This window comes from Carcharodon carcharias, chromosome 12 (assembly GCF_017639515.1).
Source record: "Carcharodon carcharias isolate sCarCar2 chromosome 12, sCarCar2.pri, whole genome shotgun sequence".
Taxonomy (NCBI): domain Eukaryota; kingdom Metazoa; phylum Chordata; class Chondrichthyes; order Lamniformes; family Lamnidae; genus Carcharodon; species Carcharodon carcharias.
This window is the reverse complement of record NC_054478.1, coordinates 80,847,473-80,868,583: the sequence shown is the minus strand read 5'-3', so window position 1 is coordinate 80,868,583 and position 21,111 is coordinate 80,847,473. Positions and strand designations below refer to the sequence as shown.

At 41.4% G+C, this 21,111-nt stretch overlaps 1 protein-coding gene across 3 annotated transcripts in view; it reads right to left on the bottom strand.

Moving 5' to 3' along the window:
* LOC121284838 (mitogen-activated protein kinase kinase kinase 20-like) overlaps positions 1 to 20,801 on the bottom strand; it is a 130,288-nt gene extending 109,487 nt beyond the window's left edge. For 2 of the 3 annotated variants that reach the window (XM_041200622.1, XM_041200626.1), the window contains exons 1-3: positions 20,673 to 20,801; positions 19,533 to 19,713; positions 14,558 to 14,645 (exon numbers count right to left, since the gene is read on the bottom strand). In XM_041200622.1, coding sequence (XP_041056556.1) covers positions 14,558 to 14,645; positions 19,533 to 19,691 — 247 coding nt within the window. In that variant the 5' untranslated portion in view covers positions 19,692 to 19,713; positions 20,673 to 20,801. Of the gene's footprint in view, positions 1 to 14,557; positions 14,646 to 19,532; positions 19,714 to 19,925; positions 20,241 to 20,672 lie in introns of those variants that run through there. The other variant, XM_041200625.1, reaches the window with a different exon arrangement.
* Positions 20,802 to 21,111: the final 310 nt, after the last annotated feature.

The following is a 21,111-nucleotide window of genomic DNA, read 5'->3' as shown; positions in this document are numbered from 1 at the left end:
CTATACCTTCTGCCTCCATGGGTAAATTGCCTTCTTGGTTTCTAGTCAGCCCTATTGCTCCTTTTATCACCCTTTTACTATTTATATGCCACAGAAGACTTTGGAGTTCCCAATTACGTTGCCTGCCAGTATCTTTTCATACTCCCTCTTTACTTCTCTTTTTTGCTTTTTCACCTTTCCTCTGAACCTTCTATATTCAGCCTGGTTCTCAATTGTGTTTTCTATCTGATATCCGTCATAAGCATACTTCTTCTTCATCTTAATTTCTATCTCTTTTGGCATCCAGGGAGCTCTGACTTTGTTTACCCTAGCTTTCCCTTTTGACTGTGCCCAAACTCTCTCTTCTTTGAAGGTAGCCCATTGTTCAGCTATCACTTTTCTTGCCAACCTTTGACTCTAATTTATTTTGCCCAGATCTGTTCTTACCCTATTGAAGTTGGCTTTCCACCAGCTAAAATTATTCTTACACTGGATTGTTCTTTGTCCTTTTCCATAGTCAGCCTAAACCTTGTGACACAATGATCACTATCCCCTAAATGTTCCACTGACACTTGATCTAAAACTCTGCTGCCCATTCTAACTCTCACTATCATCTCCATGCCTGCTGACCCATGCTAGCCTCCAATTAAGCAACACCTCGACTGTAAAATTCACTTTCTTACTTTCAAATCCCTCCATTGCCTACCCCCACTATTGCTGTAATCTCCTCATGCCCCCAACTCTTTCAGATATCCACACTCCTCTAATTCTGGCATCTTGAGCACACCTGATTTTAATTACTCCACCATTGGTGTCCGTGCCTTTAGCTGCTTGGGCACTAAGCCCTGGAATTCCGTCCCTAAACCTCTCTGCCTCGCTTTACTCTTAAAGAGGGTCCTTAAAATCTACCTCTTCGACCAAGCTTTTGGTCATCTGCACTAATATGTGATTTGCAGAATTATTTTTGCTTTAAAATGCTCTTGTGAAGAAGCTTGGGGTGTTTTATTACATTAAAAGTATTATATAAATACATATCGTTGGTGCCGGTTTGCATGGCAGCCCTGCCAATGGGTATTTTTTGCAGAGCTTACAAAAGCAAAATACTGCAGATGCTGGAGATCTGAAATTGTTCAAAATGAGGTTTGGGAGTGGAAGGCAGGTGGCAGAATTCTCTCTCCCGAATTCATTTTAAAAATGCCTTTATTTAGACTGTTTCCAATGTTTTAACAACATTTTCATTTTCAGAGAGCTATGAGCCTTCAGGCTATCTAGTTTGGATGGACCTACATCCCTCCTGGGGGAAATAAAGGCGAAGGAGAACCAGCAGCTGGGTTTCAGGAAGTCAACGGAGGAAGATGCAGGGAAGTGAGAGAGGCATGGAGCGTCACCTATATAACTCCAGCTGATCAGTGCCAGGGAACAAAAAAAAAGTGATTTGACCAGGGCTGGAAAGGTAATACACTCAATCATGCTCCCTTTTCTTCTTTTCCCACACAGGATACCACACACTCCAAACTCTTGAAGCAGGACCATCACATCTGTCACTGCAAGCTTGCCCAACATCACTGCCATCACACAATCGTACAATACATGTGCCTATATAGCTCCCTAATCTCATATCAATTAATTAGCCTAACTCCCAAACATGCTACGCCAAAGTGGCACCTTCATACCTACACCTGTAGCATGCCACCTTTGCAACAACACTTTTAACACACTGATAAACTAGAACCCTGACTGTAATCTTTCATTGTTCATTCTCTTTTGTCTTTGCAAAGCAAATTGGCAGATAACGCCAAGCAAAGGAGCAGTGCTGGGGAGTTTGAGCCTAGTGCCGAAAAATTTGATTGCCCCACCAGAAATTGATAGCCTGCCATGCCACTCTGGCTTCAAAGTCAGTGGCATAATTCATAGAAAGCAGAGTGCCTAAGCCAGTTATCTCGCATGCTCTCAACAACAACTTATATTAATGTAGTGCCTTTAATATGATAAATACTGCAGTCTTTCATACCCAGTTCTGCCCTCCTTTGAGCCAGGTCTCTGTCATCACAACATCATATTTTCACATGGCTATCTGCGCCTGCAGCTCACTACCCTTATTTATCACTCTGTGCATTCACATACATCATTGTAAACCTAATTTAGCCCTCTTACTCTGATCCCAGCTAATAACTTACTCTTTCCTACTCTAGTGCTATCTGTCCGTCCTAATTCTCTGTGCACCCTGGTTTTCCCATCTAATGTGTGTCCTGGTTCTCACACTCATGCCAAGTTAGTTTGAAACCTTCCCAAAAGCACCAGCAAATTGTCCAAAAGGAAATTGTTCCCGGCTCTGCTCAGGTGCAACCCATCTGACCTGTACAGGTCCTATCTCTCCAGAACCGGCCACAATGTCCCAGGAATCTAAAACCCTCCCCGTCCTGCACCATCTCCCCAGCCACGCATTCATCTGCTCTATCTTCCTATTTCTATATTTCCTTGTGTGTGGTGCAGGGAGCAATCTGCAGATTACTACCTTTGTTAGTTTCATTCCTAGCTCCCTAAGCTCTGCTTGCAAGACCACATCTCCCTTTCTACTTATTTTGTTGGTATTGATATGGACCACCATTCTGGCTGCTTACACTCCCACCTCAAGTGTCCTGCAACCGCTCAGGCCCTGGAGCTAGTGAGGCAACACACCATCCTGGAGTCACATTGGTAGCTGCAGAAACACCTGTCTGTTCCCCCAATTATTGAATCCCCTATTGCTTTTCCAATCTTCCTCCTGCCCCCCGTGGTGCCATGGACTTGGCTCTGAATGGACTCACTAGGAACCATCACTCTCATCAGTACTTAGAACTGAATACCAGTTGGAGAATAAGATGCAACTGGGGTCTCCTGTACTATCTGCCTTGTGCTTCTTGATGGTGGGGGCATTCAGCCACTTTCTCTTTGCCTGTATATCCTTAAGATGTGGGGTGACCACATCTATAAACATACACTCCACAAAATTCACAACCTTGTGAATATTCCAGTAATGCCAGCTGCTGCTCAAGTTCAGAAACCCAGAGTTCAAGCTGCTGTAACTAACCATGCTTCCTGCACAAATGGTTATCTGCAACATGAGAAGCATCCTCAAGTTCCAACATGGAACAGGATGCATACTTCACAGGTCCGGGCTGCCCTGGCATCCCTCTAATGATTAAACTATTAAATTCGCTGCTTAAATAAATAAGCAATCACCAGCAGCTCACCAATAAGATGCTTCTGCTGTGCTGAGGTCACTATTATACAGGGAGGCTAATTGAAGTGTTTTTGATTTAACTCATTATCTAAAACCCTGGGATTATAATTTACTGAAAAATTCTGACTAGTTTTACTATCCCTTGTATTTTAATTTTAACTTTATTCCCTACATCTGCTTAACTAAGCACAGATTTTAATTATATGATAAATGATCAAATGAGCTTTAAGTGTTTAGTTTTTATACTAATTAATTGATCAAGTCTTATTGTATAGTTGATTAATTTGGATTAAATTAGAAGCTCACCAGTATACTTAGCCTGGCTGCTTTCTATTTCTCTGCACTCTCTGTTGATTGTGATGTAATTCTGACATCTCCCTTTTCCTGTGCTTGATTTGGCTCCCATTCCCTTCTATTCGGCCTCTGATCTCTTGACACGCACTGAATCTCTGTTCCTGCTCCCTTATATCCGGCCTCCCATCTCCTGGCATTCTTTGAATCTTTGCATTCCTCTTGTTTCTTTATATCCAGCCTCCTCTCTAATCACCTGGTGCCCTTTTTATTGTTTACAGTTAGAATTAGAGGCCAATTGTTTTTAATGATACCTTGAGGCCATTTAATATCAAAAGAAAACAACAGGAATGGACTGACTTTAGATATACGTATGTGATAAGTTTTTAAGAATGACATTTCAATCAGTTCAGTTGTCATGAGTGCATAGTCTAGTGCGCTCCACACTGTGAAATGAAAGAATTTCTACGATGATCAGAAAGATCGGAAGTTAATAGTTTGATTATAAGAAAATGATGGCTAACGGGCAGAAACTAGGGTGGGCAATCAGTATATACAGTTGATATAAGCAGGTTTTGCCCCACTGACTGATGCAAAGTCCTTGCTATTTGAAATTTGCAGAGGAGTCTGCAGCAGCAACAATGTAGTATCTGTGGCGAAAACAAAAATACCTGGAAAAACTCAGCAGGTCTGACAGCATAAAGCAGCACCGAAGCAGTCATCGATGTATCGGAGAAAGAGTTGTGGGAAAGGGCCTGAGTAGAACTGGAACAAGAATGTTCTACCTCGCAGAGGCCGAGCATCAACTCGCAGACACTTCCTCCTACCTCCCCCTGGACCATAACCCCACCACTGAACATCAAGCCATTGTTTCCAGGACTGTCACTGACCTCATCTCCTCTGGAGATCTTCCCTCCACAGCTTCCAACCTCAGTCTCCAAACCTCAGACGGCCCGCTTCTACCTCCTATCCAAAATCCACAAACAGGACTGTCCCGGCAGACCGATCGTGTCAGCCTGTTCCTGCCCCACGGAACTCATTTCTTGCTATCTTGACTCCATTCTCTCTCGCCTTGTCCAGCTCTTTCCACCTACATCCACGATTCCTCTCACGCCCTACATCATATCAACAATTTCCAGTTCCCTGGCCCCAACCACCGCCTCTTCACCATGGATGTCCAATCCCTCTAAACCTCCATCCCCCACCGGGATGGTCGAGGGCTTTCCACTTCTTCCTCGAACTGAGGCCCGAACAATCCCCATCCACCACTACTCTCCTCCATCTGGGTGAACTTGTTCTCTCACTGAACAATTTCTCTTTAAACTCCTCTCACTTCCTCCAAATAAAACGTGTGGCTATGGGTACCCACATGGGCCCCAGCTATGCCTGTCTCTTTATGGGGTATGTGGAACATTCCTTGTTCCAGTCCTACTCAGGCCCCTCCCACAACTCTTTCTCCGGTACATCGATGACTGCTTTGGTGCCGCTTCATGCTCTCGCCTGGATCTGGAAAAATTTATTAATTTTGCTTCCAATTTCCACCCCTCCATTATTTTCACGTGGTCCATCTCTGACACTTCCGTTCCCTTCCTTGGCCGCTCTGTCTCAATTTCTGGTGATAGACTGTCCACCAATATTCATTACAAGCCCACCGACTCCCACAGCTACCTTGACTACAGCTCTTCACACCCCGCTTCCTGTAAGGACTCCACCCCATTCTCTCAGTTCCTTCGCCTCCGTCACATCTGTTCTAATGATGCCACTTATGAGGGGTATAGACAGAGTAAATGCGAGTAGGCTCTTTCCACTTAGATTAGGAGAAATAAACACGAGAGGACATGGCTTTAGGGTGAAAGGGGAAAGGTTTAGGGGTAACATTGGAGGGAACTTCTTCACTCAGAGAGTGGTGAGAGTGTGGAACGAGCTACCATCTGACGTGGTAAATGCGGGCTCACTCTTAAGTTTTAAGAATAAATTAGATAGATACATGGATGGGAGAGGTCCGGAGGGTTATGGACTAGGTGCAGGTCAACGGGACCAGTGGAATATTATTTCGGCACAGACTAGAAGGGCCGAATGGCCTATTTTCTGTGCTGTAGTGTTCTATGGTTCTATAGTTCTTTGGTTCACTTTCAAAAACAGTTCCTCTGACATGTATTCCTTCTTCCTTAACTGAGGTTTTCCACCCACGGTGGTTGACAGGGCCCTCAACCGTGTCTGGCCCATCTCCCGTGCATCCGCCCTCACACCTTCCTCTCCCTCCCAGAATCATGATAAGGTCCCCCTTGTCTTCACTTATCAACCCACCAGCCTCCACATTCAAAGGATCATCCTTCGCCATTTCCGCCAACTCCAGCATGATGCCACCACCAAACACATCTTCCCTTCACCACCCCTGGTGGCATTTCACAGGAATCATTCCCTCCAGGACACCCTGAGCCACTCCTCCATTACCTCCTGCACCTCAACCTCCTCCCATGGCACCTTGCCATGTAACCACGGAAGGTGCAACACCTGTCCCTTTACTTCCCCTCTCCTCACTGTCCAAGGGCCCAAACACTCCTTTCAAGTGAAGCAGCATTTCACTTGCACTTCCCTCAATTTAGTCTACTGCATTTGTTGCTCCCAATGTAGTTTCCTCTACATTGGGGAGACCAAACGCAGACTGGGTGACTGCTTTGCGGAATACCTTCTGCCTATCCGCAAGTATTACCCAGACCTCCCTGTCACTTGCCATTTCAACACTGCACCCTGCTCTCATGCCCATTGTCCATCCTTGGTCTGCTGCAATGTTTCAGTGAAGCTCAACGCAAACTGGAGGAACAGCCCCTCATCTTCTGACTAGGCACTTTACAGCCTTCCGGACTGAACGTTGAGTTCAACAATTTACACCATGAACTCTCCCCTCCTTCCCCACCCCCTTTCCGATTCCCCGTTTCCCAATAATTTATATATATTTTTCTTTTCTCACCTATTTCCATCATTTTTAAATGTATTTCCATCCATTGTTTTATCTCTACCTTTTAGCCTATTTCGCTTTCCCCCCCACCCCACCACCACTAGGGCTATCTGTCCCTTGCTCGTCCTGCTTTCTACCCTTAATGTCCCCGTTAGCACATTTCTTATCTAATATCACCACCGTCAATACATCTTTGTCCTTTTGTCTATGACACCTTTTGGCAATCTCCACCTATCACCGGCCCTCTATCCAGCTCTACCTGTCCCAGCACCCCCTTAAACCAGCTTATATTCCACTTCTTTTCTATTTTCCATTAGTTCTGATGAAGAGTCATTCGGACTCGAAACGTTAACTGTGTTCCTCTCTGTCAGACCTGCTGAGTTTTTCCAGGTATTTTTGTTTTTGTTCTAGATTTTTAGCATCCACAGTATTTTGCTTTTATCTTAGCATCTGTGGTATTGGCACTGTACAAAATAAGACAGATACCTGTGAACTTAATCTGTGAATTGTCACCAACTGTTTACACATCTCCTCGAAAGACAATCTTTGCTCTTCTGGTGTATCAATTTGAAAGTTGGCCACAGTAATATCTATAGCTGTCAGACCATATTTGTAGGACTGTTCTCTGCATTACATCAGATATAAGTACATATGTGGATGTAACAATTTTAAAAACATTACATGGAGAATTCTACGCTGGTTTAGTAAGTGTGCCACTTGATATGCTAATTATTCCCATGCCCAGCTGACCCTCCCTCCTGTATCTTTTGAGCTCTGCCTCCCAGCTCTCCCTCCACCCCCAAGCTTCAACTCTCAATTTATCTCTAACTTAAGTGAAACAGCAACTACTGCACGAAATCCTCCTTTCATATTTAGTCTAGAAATAGTTCCAGTTTCCAACAAAACATTGGGTGCCCTGTTTCTGCATGCCCTGGGCATTACAAAAGGTAAAATATTACAAGGGAGTTAATTAGTAAAGCAGCAGTGAGCGTGAAACAGAAACTTGACAACGGTGGCAGGAAGACTGACAAGAATTCAGATATATGATGACAGCAATAAATTGAGAGAGGGATTATAAATGTCAATATGCAAGTTAAATTACTGAGAAATGCTATGTTGTTAGGTCTGCCTGAAAATTCAATACTGATAAAGGCTGATGTATATACAGTATTGCAAACAACTAAGGCAAGTACAAACTGTTTCAATTATTGTGAAAGAATGAGAGAGTTGGGACACAAGTGTGAGATATATACAGCTAGAGGAAGACTTAAAATCTGTTTGCAACCTGACAGATCAACTATCAAATTAAAATACTTAGCCAAGTGTAATACAGCCAAGTTACTGCATGTCCTTGCTCTCTCTCTCACACACACACAAGATAGCACATTACGCAAACAGTGCTATTATAAGCATTTACTTGCTTGATGGAAGAAGAAACATGGCTTTTACATATTGTGAAGTTAAACAAAAAATGATTGTGCCTTTCAACAATGAGTAGAAAAAAACATTTGATTTGCACGTCACTGTAACCATTAATTGTTTGAATTCAATTTTGGCAGCCAATCAAACCTGAAGTACCATGTGTGCACAACTAAAACAGCTTATACATGGCTTACAATTGTTATTTGCAAAACATTCATCAGCCTTTATCAGTATTGAGTTTTCAGGCAGATTCCTAGCAACATAACATTTCTCAGTAATTTAATTTTGATAGTGCAGGAAATAAGAGCAACTTAAGCTAACAAAGTATATTTCCCACTAGACAGAATTATGTATTTCAAATATGGTTACAGACATTCTTTTGAGGAAGGAACTTTATGAGCTATAACCAGCTCATCCTGGATACGCATTCTGATCAGCACTTGAAGCAATGTTCTAATGACAGGTCACCATATGAAGTAGAACTCTCTCTAATGAAGATTGTTGGTAACTCTGCTGCTGCCAGTATTACCCTCTGTTAAAAATTCTCAACTGGCAGGTCACTATGCTATTATATCCGGAACACTCTGCAGAGCTCAGCAAGAAGAAAACATAAATGTGTTGCTCAGAGGGTTACTCTATCATTCAAGCTCCCAACACAAAGATTCACATGCTTGGATTGCACAGCGGGAATTTAGATGCCGTCAGTGCACCCAGTAGTATCCCTGATAGTCATCTGAAGGAAGTAACCAGAGCCAGTATTTACTTGGAATAGATTTATTCAAAGTGAAACATTATAGGTATATATCTCCCAACTCCACACCACCCCATGTCAGTAAGTGTCTCTTTGTGTGTGTTCAAGTAACTATCCAGTCAATGTCCTCCACCTGTATATTCTTAACCTCAATTGATACAATAACACACCTCACAGGCCTCAGTGTCATTATCATTCATAAACACTGATCATCTGAATGGGACATTAGAGGAGTACAACTTCCTGTATATATTCATTGATCAGCTGTTTGGCGAGGAGATCCTATTCTTGGTTCTGCTGTTTAAGCTTGATTCATCAAATTTTGAGGTAGTCTTTATCTGATAAAATATTTGAAGAGAGACTGCATGCAGGTAAAATGTGTGTAACATAGATCTGGTATGCATTGGCAACAGTTGAGTGATTGCTATCATAGGAGGACCGAGTTCGAGTTGCAGTTAGAATAACAAATTAAGTACCAGTGGTAGCCAGAAAAAGAGAACGAAACACCAAGACAGCGTAACCAACAGTCACATTTCAGCTAAGTGGTGTTTTGTTCATAATGTCTCACTCCAGCCACAATTCCCTCAAGTGCCACTTCTGCCACTCTTAGAGACACAGAATTCTAGCAGTAGCTAATTTTTTTAAAAAAAGTTATGAAAAATGCAGTCAAAACTCAAAACGAATCATAGTACAGAAATTCTCAGCGAGTTACAAGGTATCTGTAATGATTTAATAACTCCACATAAAGTATTTTTTCTATTCCATCTTTTACATTTACCTAAATAAGAAACAATAATTATATTTTCAAAGTAATTCGCTGGCTCTGAAGCTTTTTGGAACATCCTGTATAAATCCAAACTCTTGGATATTTACTTTCTTCCTGCCTTCTCATTTTCACCATTATCATGTCTCTGTTGATGTAGGAAACATGTGTTGAAATACAATGACACAGACCTTCAGCTCATTGTTTTTAGGGAGTTCTTTTAAATGAAAAGTTATGTAAGTTTGTAAATGACACCAAGTTAGGAGACATAAGTTGTGTCGATGGAAGCGACATTGTGAATAAGCAAATCTAAGGCAAATGGATTTCAATGTGAGGAAATATGAGGTCTCAGGAAGACATGAGTTTTTTCTTAATGGTGAAAGACTGGAAGCTGTGGAGGAGCGAATAGGTTTAGGTGTTCATGTATACAAATCACTAAATGTTAGTCCACAGGTACAAAAAGTATATTTCAGAGAGTTTGAAATTCAAAGTGAGGAAGTGATGCTCCAATTGTTCAGGTCCCATTTGGAATATTGTGTTCAATTCTGGACACCGAAGCTCAGGAAAAATAAATTCAGCAGAATGCAGCTGCAGCTTAAAGCGTTAAATTACAATGAAAAGGAACACTGACGGAGTTGGCCGAGGCCTAAAGGACATAATTGCCAGACTAAGCATGTGGCAGGTGGTGAGGGAACCAATAAGGAAAAATGCAATTGACCTCATCCTCACCAATCCACCTGTTGCAAGTATATCTATCCATGACAGTACTGGTAGGAGTGACCACCCACAATCCTTGTAGAGATGAAGTCCCATCTTCACAATGAGGATGCCTTTGTGTTGTGTGGCACTACCACTGTGCTCAATGGAATGGATTCAGAACAGATCTAGCCACTCAAAACTAGGTATCCAAAAGTCATTGTGTTCCACCACAATCTGTAATCTCAAGACCTGACATATCCCTCAAGTCTACCATCAAGTCAGGGAACCAACAATGGTTCATGTAGGGGAGCAGGTGCAGCAGCAGACATAACTAAAATGAAGTGCTCAATCTGGTGAAACTACAACACTGGACTACAAGCATGCTAAACACCAGAAGCAACATACCATAGAAAGAACTAAGTGATCCCACAACCAACAGATCAGGTCAAAGGTCTGCAGCCCTGCTACAACCAGTCATGAATGGTGGTGGATAATAAAGAGGCTACACAAACAATTCCAACCTCTATGATGCCAGAGCCCAGCACGTAAGAGCAAAAGACAAGGCTGAAGTGTTTGCAGCCACCTTCAACCAGAAGTGCCAAGTTGATGACCCATCATGGCCTCCTCCCAAGGGCTCCAGCATCACAGATGTGATGCACTCTGCATGATATAAAGAACCAGAGTGTAATTAATACAGCAAAGATTATGGGTATCAACAACATCAGCAAATGGTGGAATTTGAATTCAATCAAACATTAACAACATCGCAGCTGTGCTCCAGAACTAGCCACACCCCTAAACAAGCTAGTCCAGTACAGCTCCAACACCGGCAACTTCTCAACAAAGTGGAAAATTGCCCAGGTACGTCATATCCACAAAAAGCAGGACAAATCCAATCTGGTCAATTACTGCCCCAGTTATCAGCAAAATTCTGGACAGTGTCGTCAACAGCGATCAAGCAACACTTCCTCAATGACGTGCAACTTGGTTTCAGCCAGGAACACTCAGCCCCAGACCTTAATGCAGCCTTGGTCCAAATATGAACAAAATAGCTGAATTCCAAAGGTGAAGTGAAAGTTACTATCCTTCACATCAAGAAAGCATTTGACTGAGCGTGACATCAAGGAGCCCTCATAAAACTAAAATAATTGGGAAAAGCTCACCACTGGCTGGAATCATGTAAAGCACAAAGGAAGACGGTTGTGGCTCCTGGAAGGTCAATCATCTCAGCCAAACAATGTCATTGCAGGATTTCCTCAGGATAGTGCTCTAAGCCAAGGCACCTTTAGTTGTTTCCTTAATGACCTTCCCTCCATCATATGGGCAGAAATGGGGATGTTTGCTGATAAATTATAGCATCTTGTTCCATGGCTTTCAAAACAGAATTGGATAAGCACTTGAAGAGAAAAAAATTGCAGGGCCACAGGGGAAGTGCTGGGGAGTGAGACAGACTGATTTGCTCTTCTAGAGAATGATGTGGACACAATGGGCTGATATCTCATTCTGTGCTGTAACCATTGTATGGATTCAACAATTCCAAACTCCTCAGATACTGAAGCAGTCCATGCCCACATGTAGCAAGACTTAGGCTTAGGCTGATCAATGGCAAGCAACATTCATTTCACACAAATGCCAAGCAACAACCATATCCAACAAGAGAGAACCTAATCACCACCCCTTTGAAATTCAACAGCATTATTGCTGAATCACCTACCACCACCATCATGAGGGTTACCATTAACCAGAGACTGAACTGGACCAGCCATATAAATAATATGGCTACAAGAACAGGTCAGAGGCTGGGAATTCTGTGGCAAGCCATTCACCTCCAGACTCCCCAAAGCCTGTCCACCATTACAAAACACCTGCCAGGGATGTGGTGGAATACTTGTCTGGATGAGTGAAGCTCCAACAACATTCAAAAAGCATGACACCATTCAGGACAAAGCAGCCCGCTTGTTTGGCACCCCATCCACCACTTAAAACATTCAGTCCCTCCACCACTAGTTCACAGCAGCAGCAGTGTGTATTACATACAATATGCATCGCAGCACCTTCCAAACACGTGACCTCTACTGCCTAGAAGTGCAAGGGCAGCAGATGCATGGGAACACCGCCACCTGCAAGCTCCCCACCCCCCTCCCCCCAGGCTACACACCATCCTGACTTGGGACGATATCGCCATTCCTTCACTGTCACTAGGTCAGCATCTTGGAATGTCCTCCGTAATGCACTGTGGGTGTACCGGCACCACATGGGCTGCAGCAGTTCAAGAAGGCAGCTCTCAATCGCCTTCTCAAAGGCAATTAGGGATGGACAATAAATGCTGGTCTAGTCAGTGATGCCCACGTCCCATGAATGAATCATGAAGGTAAATAAACTTGGCTTGTTTTCCCTCACGTTTACAAGGTTGTTGGGTAAACTCACTGAAGTCTTCAAAATGATAGTAGGATTTGATAGGATAGAGAAAAATTATTTGTTGGACTGGATGAATCCAGAACATGGGATCATAATCTTCAAATTAGAGCTAGGCTATTTAGGAGTGAAATCAGAAAAAAAATTAACACCAAGGGTAGCGGAAAACTGAAATACTCTCCCACAAAAGGCTGCATCACTTGAAAATTCCAAGACCAGAAACGTTAAGATTTTTATTCGGTTTCAAGGGATATGGAGCAAAGTCAAGGTTCAGGTCAACTATGAGTCAACTGAATGGTGGAACAGACTCAAGAGGGTGAATGACCTATTTCTTTCTTATTTCCATAAAACAAAATTCATATTTGTAGAGATAACACCACACTAACATTCTAATTACTGTGTTATTCTTCTTTTGAACGTGTGTGTTTGAAGGGAAATTCAAAGCCACTCTTGCACAGCTGAAAAATTAACCCTCACTTTGCTCCCAAATACACTGGAATCACAGCAGAAAAGAACATTAAACCATCTTTTTATCTAATTCATTTTTAATGCATGTATAAACAAGATACACTATGAAGAATTGCAAATCCTTTTTATATCCACCAGTGTCTCTAACCATAGTGCACAATTTCATCAATTATCAGCAAGCCGAGCACTTGGGAATTCTAAAATGAATCCCAGGACTCTTCTAATTAATCATCCAAAAAATCCCACTTAGAATTCCTGATGCAATTGAAAAATATACCATAAAATAACAAAAGTAAGATTTTACTTCATAATAGCCAGTATTTTAAACAAAAACTACTTTTAAGATAATGTAACACCTCCAACTTCTCTCATAAGCCTATTTGTAAATATGTATAATGCAACTGTATACAATAATGCTTTTACTTGAATGCATAAAATGTTAGAATGTCCTAAGCATACTGCCCTACTGCAAACTGTCCTGGGTTGTGAGAAAGAAACCACATGTAAGTTCATTAGATAAAGAGGCAGGAGTAGGCCATTCAGCCCAATGAATCTGCTCCACTATTCAATAAGATCATGGCTTATCTGATTGTGGCCTTAACTCCACTTTCCAACTGGGCCCTCATAACCCTTAATTTCCTTGTAGATCAAAAATCCGTCTATCTCAACCTTGAATATAGTCAATGACCCAGCCTCCACTGCTCTCTGGTGAAGAGGATTCCAAGGACTAATGACCCTGAGAGAAAAATTCCTTCTCATTTCCGTCTTAAATGCTCCCCCTCCCTGGTTGTATATTCCCCCACAAGAGAGAATACCATCCCAGCATCTAGCCCTGTTAAGCTTTAATTTTGTTTTATGTTTTCAGAGTGCAAACGTAAGCACTTGCACTTGAAATACTTAGAGGTTATTTAAATGTAAGTTTATAAAGTATTCATGGGCCCAAAGGGATCATGTGAATACTTTGTAAAGCCAGATGTTATACTTATACTTCATGCAATGTTAACGGTGAGAAATTGCCTCCTGCAGTTAAACAAATCTAACATTCATTGGCATAAATGCATACATACATGGAGAAAATGTGAACATGTAGAAAAATGGTACATATTATGTAAGCAGGAAAATGGAGTTAAGATCACAATCAGATCAACCATGATCTCATTGAATGGTGGAGCAGGCTCAAGAGGCTGGATGGTCTACTCCTACTTCATATGATTACTTAATTTTAGAAACCAATTCTAATGAGATTGTGAGGTAAAGTGGACCATGACTAGGTAGACCTGTTAAATACATACATTGACAAAAATGGAGATGAGTTAGGCCATCATTTATCGAAAGCAAGATGTGCATTCAATTTGTACAAAAGGAATTTCATCTAGTATATATTTAGACCATGTTTGCAATCACAAATGCATGCAAAAATAAAATCTACTATTTTGTTTTTTTCCAAATTGGAAAAGAAGTTGACAAGCAAACAAATACAAATGTGAATTTCTGGTTTATGACATGCAAGACGACTTAAGAATGCCATTGCACTAAACCACTGATCATTTTAAGTTCAATTGTGTGGAATATTATAAAAACACTTACCAGTTACTATGCCATAGTTGGGTGACTCTAGGACAGCTCCGTAGAACTGAATGATGTTTCTGTGGCTGAGAACACTCAAAATTTCAGCCTAAATCCGAAATCAGAATATACATAATTCAAACAAAAAATAACATGATATTTTAACACAAACAGCTGAAATACAGTAAGATGATATTATAATTTCACTACAGTACATTTGGCTGTCCAAAAGCTCCATATTTTAAAATCCTAAAATATTAGAGTTAAATGCATTATAATTGCTTCAAAAGCCCCACACTAATGGAAGAAATTTTAAAAAAGTTAAGAAAATCTGTGCATAAGAAACAGGAGCTGGCCATTCGGCCCTTCAAGCCTGCTCAGTCAGTCAGACAGATCAAGGCTGATCTTCCACCTCAAATCCACCTTTCCACATTATCCCCATACTTTTTAATTCCCTTAGTACCTAAAAATCTATGGATCTATTTTCTTGAATATATTCAATGACTGGGCTTCTACAACTCTCTGCAAAGGGAGTTTCAAAGTGAAGACATTTCTCCTCACCTCAATCTGAAATGGTTGATCCCTTATGCTGAGACTGTGACCCTGAGTTCCAGATTCCCTGCTCAGTGGAAACATCTTTTCTTAATTCATTCATGAGATGTGGGCGTCGCCAGCTAGGCTAGCATTTATTGCCCATCCCTAATTGTCATCGAGGTGGTGGTGAACTGCTGTCTTGAACTGCTGCAGTCCATGTGGTCCATTCACTAATAATCAGTGCTGTCAGGGAGAGAATTTCAGGATTTTGACCGAGTGACAGTGAAGGAATGGAGATATATTTCCAAGTCAGGATGGTGAGTGGCTTGGAGAGGAACTTTCAGGTGGTGGTGCTCTCTTGCGTCTGCTGCCCTTGTCCTTATAGGTGATAGTGGTTGTGGGTTTGGAAGGTGCTAAGGAGCCTTGGTGAATTCCAAGGGTGCATCTTGTTTGGTACACAACAATGGTGGAGGGAGTGAATGTTTGTGGATGGGGTGCCAATTAAGCAGGCTGCATTGTCCTGGATGGTGTCAAGCTTGAGGTTGCACCCATCCAAGCAAGTGGACAGTGCACTCCTAACTGTGCCTTGTAGATGGTGGACAGGCTTTGGGGAGTCAGGCAGTGAGTTACTCGCCACAGGATTCCTAGCATCTGATCTGCTCTTGTAGCCACAGTATTTACATGGCAAGTCCAGTCCAGTTCTGGTCCCAGCATCCACCCTGTCAAACCCCTTAAGAATCTTATATATTTCAAATAGACCATCTCTCATTCTTCTAGATTCCATGAAGGTGATCTACTTAATCGCCCCTCATAGAAAATCCTCTCATCCCATGAAATAGTCTTGTGAAGCTCCATTGTACTCCCTGTAAGGAAAGTTTATTATGGTTTCAGCAGGGCCTATATAATTGTGGTAGGACTTCTTTATTCTTTTACTCCAATTTCTTTACACTAAAGGCTAACATTCCATTTGTTTTCCCAATTCCCTGCCATACCTGCACACTAACTTTCTGTGATTCATGTAAAACACCCAGGTCTCCCAGTATACTAAGATTCCCCGGTCTCTCGTAATTAAAAAAAAATTGCTTTTCTATTATTTCAACCAATGTGGATAACTTCACTCTTTCCCACTCACTTAGCATTCCTTTGTAGCTTCTTTGCATCCTCCTATCAACTTACTTTCCCAACTTTTAGCTCCATTAACTTCTCCAGTGCTACTTCTTTATTAATATTAATTTCTTTAAGCCCCTCATTCAGCTAAACCCTTGGTTTCTCCACTAATTCCAAATTTCTTTTGTGTATTCTACCATGATTACAGATACGAAGTATTATCTCTGCCATTTCCTCATACCGCAAAACAAGTTTTCCTGTCTCTGTCTTCTAGGGACTCACATTTACATTCGCTAATAATCATTAGGCTTCCTACCCTTTTTGGAAACATCCAAAGGCTCTGCATTTAATCGAGTACTATCTTTAACTTCTCTAGTGTTACCCACAGTTGGACTACTTTTCTCGTGGGGGTTTTTAATTATTTTAGGGAATGTATATTTCCTTTTCATATGGCTGCTTCTTGTTTTTTGTTTATCAGCTTCTTTACTTTATTTGATCCTTATAAAATTCAGAACCCTTTAATGTGAGTCACCATTTAGTTAATTTGAATTTTATCCACTCGGTCTGCTTAATTATGTAAACATTAAACCTAACAATGATAAATTATACACGACTTTGTGTCCTTAATTTCAAAAGTTTTAAGTCATTTCCATAATAAATTGTACGAATAAAGTTATCACAACCTCAAACAGAAAGTAACCATCATTTAAGCTGAGTAAAATTGCAGTTTGCTCTATAAACTATCACTTATTTCAAGAATAAATTGTTTGTTCTGAATATTTAATTTGAAGAAAACATGAGTCATTCTAAATTTTTGGATATTTTGTCACCAGATTTTGTTGGACCATAAGAAACTTGACAGCAAATCTGCAGAAACGTGTGGCAAGATTATCTGTGGGCTTCACCAAGAACTAGTTTCCCTCTGATTCCCATCCTTTATTTATAAGAGCAAAGGAAAAGAGCAAGGACTATTTTTGTTTAGATCAAGGAAAGGACATTACTGAATTCTGTCCTAATCTCATACAAAATGTCTCAATTCAACAGTAATAGAAACAAAAACTGCAAGTGCTGGAAATCTCCTGCAAAACAAAAAACTAAAACTGCTGCTGATACAATCAGGCCATGTTAGCGTCCTGGCAACAGGCCAAAGTTTGGGGGGCAGCAGGTAGATGAGGTAGGAGATTTGTTGTCATAGAAAAAAGGCACTATTATGCCCTTGCAAGGAGTTGTGACTCAGCAATCCCAATGATTTGCAGGAGAGCAGAGTACAGGTGATCTATAGTGTAATTGAAGTTTCTAACAACACATTCCCCAAGCCTATAGAAGGTGCAGGAGTCCAGGACCAAATGGCACCAGTTTCACTATCCATCAAGGCCAAAAGAGCTCATGAAATGGACTTCTGTTATGTGCACTTGATTGCAGCATCCACAGAGCTGAGCACACTCTCCATGCTAGATTGCAGAGTTGACGCACCATGCCCAGCATTACACAAACTAGAAGCTGTCAGACATTGTGCAATAGCTCTGAGGCAGACTGTTCTTGAACAATATTTGGTGCAAGAGAAAGTAACTTTCTTCTGATTGCTGAGTCCCTAAAGTCAGCATCTCTTTAGCAGAGCTGGGAGCCAGGCTCGTCATTCAGTGAGCCTTCTCCTGGGCTGCTCTCCTCATCAGTGCAGAGCATTTCATGCCGGGGAGGACCCTCTAAAACACCATCTATCCCATCTGGGCTGCCTATTCCCTGCTGGTTTTAGGGATGGATATTGTGATTAATGACTACACACTGCTCGATCATTGTATTTTTTCAAGCAATTACCACATCAAAATCATATACATCACAATATCCTTAGTACATGAGCAATGGAGCTCCTTCGTGGTACTCAGCATCTACATTGCTCCAAAGGAATAATGTCAATACTAATTGTACTAAGCCACAAGTTCCAAGTCTTGTGTTAGGGCTGATTCAAATGCAGTTATCCCCAGGGTATAAACTAGAACACTCATCTCTCTCTCTAGATTAGCAGCTACATTAACCTTTCACTTTTTTAATTAATACAAGGATGACAAAGGCATTTCACCTCAGGATACAAACTGTACATTGCATTCCCATTTCAGCATCCAGCTATTTCTTAAGAGTCTGAACCATTCTTCCTAGAAGCTACTCAGCAGATTACCTTTATGTAAAGAATACTTCCGATTTAAGTTTGATAACCCTGACCCTGTAGCCTCCTGGTCCAGCATGCCAAAAGTATTTACTTCTTCTATCCCATTAAGTACAGTATCAGATTATTTATGTTGCCCATTGCTACCCACTATCTTGAAGCATATTACAAACAAATTTAATTTAGAAATGAATTTCTCTGCAGATTGTGAAAATATATCATCTATCAATGCATCTTTTATCACAGTCAAGTTTCATCTGTATAATCAAAACAGCTTCATCAAATCTATCTAACTGATTCTAGCAGCAACACTTAATACACTGATAGCATTGAAAGAGGCTGTAAGGATCAGGAGAGCTGGTAAATGTATTCTTTCATAACTTATGAGCTTGGCCCATCTATTTATGCTGTCATACGATGATTGTCAGGTGTTTGTCAATATAGACAGACAGCTGCTTAGATCCCCACATAAAAAGTTTCAATCTGCGGTTCAACATGTCTCTCTCCACAGCATTCCTTATCATCATGAGAAAACCAAAGTAGTCATGTATGCCAATCCAACTATATCAAGCCAGCACGGAAAACACATTCACTTCTCTTACTCCCCCAGGAATTACAGTGACTTGAGTCAAGCCCAGCAATGCTCAAAAGGAGACCAAGAAACTGGACACTAATATCATAAAAGCATCAAGCTTTCTTGCAGTAGAAAAAGTGGTCAAGTTAAATATGTCAAATAAACACAATCAGTTGTAGCAATTTCTATACGTGTTAATTATTGGAATAGCCTAGAAGTGAGGTAAATGTCCTGATTTTAACTAATCTTCAGAAACACTGAAACTACAAATCAAACACGTTTACATCATTGCTAATCAGAATTACCTTCAACTGTGATTAGTTTGTTTACAGGACTGTGAAAATGTGTGGTTGGGAAATTCAACAGTGTATGCCTTTAGTAGATGAACATCTAGATTAAAAAGTAATATTAGTCCTGTGGTCATGTTTGATGCACCCTTCAAGCTGAAGGGAGGTTGGGTATTAGAACAGCCACAAACCACAACCGAATTAGTGCAATGAAAGGGTTATGGTGTTCAAGAAATTAATCTGTACTTATTTATGTATTTTCCTTTGTTTAATAAAATGTGAAAATAGGATAATGGGAAGGGAAGCTATGAAATACAAATGACTAAACCTTACCTCTTTTTCTATTTTTAACAATTTCTTGACAGCCACCTCTTTGTCCTGAGACAACCATGTTGCTCGATAGACACTGCCGAAACTCCCTCCACCACAATTTTCATGGAATTGCAAATCATCAAACTTGATTTGCAAAAACGATGGACTGAAGGACAACATTGCATACTGACAATTTCAAAATCTGAAAAACATTAGAATAAGTGATCAGTTAAATAAAATGCCATTGAAATCAATATGCCTCTCACTGATCAGTGCCACATCTGAAAATTAAAACGCCAGCCGCAAAGAAACAGTAACTTGTGTAACTTTGTGAGGGGGCTGGGTAACAAAAAAACGTTTTTAAAGTATGATCAGGATGACAACCATAGATGGCTGTTAATATCCCATACTTTCCTTTATAAAGTTGTAGCCTTCCTATACTGCAACAGTGACGACTTCAAAAGTGCCTCATTGACTGCAAAGCGCTTTGGGACGTCCCGAAGCTGTGGAAGGCGCTATGTAAATACAAGTTCTTGCTTTTCCAATCGACCCCGCGTCTGTTGTACCGCCCCAGACACAAATCCTGATGGGTAAAGACCGTCAGCTTGGAGACTGGATCATGACTCTGGAATGTGAGGCACGCAAACTCTCGGCTCTGTGATCACTTCACACAGAATATCCGCAGACCCCCAGCCGAGTAACTGAGGACACAAGAGTGGGCACAGGATTGCCACAACCCTCTGCCCTTAAGATGGAGACAGTAATATCTTTTAAAAATATCACATGACAGCATAGACTTCCTAAAACGAATGACCCACTTGAGTGAAACTTTAGGCTATTCCCTGAAGTGTAAAAAAAAATTTCTGGGAAGTGGGAGGCGGTTTTGCCGAAAACCATCACGTGAGAGTCCTGTGTAATGTTGGGGATCCCAGTGAATGTGAAAAACCCCAACCCAGCAAAGCTCACAGGGCACATGGGCTCTCCATATGACACAAGTCATACGATTGCATAAGGCTGTGAAAAGAACAACCAGCAGCAACTTCAGACATATTTGCAGACACTAATCTTCCTTATTTATATTCCGTTTTTTAAAACATGATCATAACTGGGAGGGAAGGGAATTGACGAAACATCGACTTTCGGTTCGGGAACATTTCTTACCTCTGCTGCACTTATTCCGGCCTCCGACTGGGAATGAGGTAGAAGCGGAGCAGGGAGCGAAAATTGCAGCAAACAAGCTGACCAGGAGCCTCCCTACACCGAGAACCCGCCCCTTGCACCGGCAGCAGTGAGAGAGACAGCACCTCCTGCAGGCAAGCGGCAGCATCAGTCACTCCCACCCGGCTCAACTTCACGGGTGCTTGAAGCTGTTCTTTGGCTATTAATTTTCTGAGGTTAGCACATCTGATTATAAACTATTATATAGTCAAGGAGCTTTTGACGGCCACCAGATACGCTGGGAGATGGTACTATTTCCCCAAGGTTTGCAATATTTCCATCCACCGTGCAAAGAATGAGAAAAGGCTATGTATCTATTAAATAAAGTTCACTCTCCAATTCTCCCACCATGTAATGTATTTGCTTCTAACGCTTTCTTCCA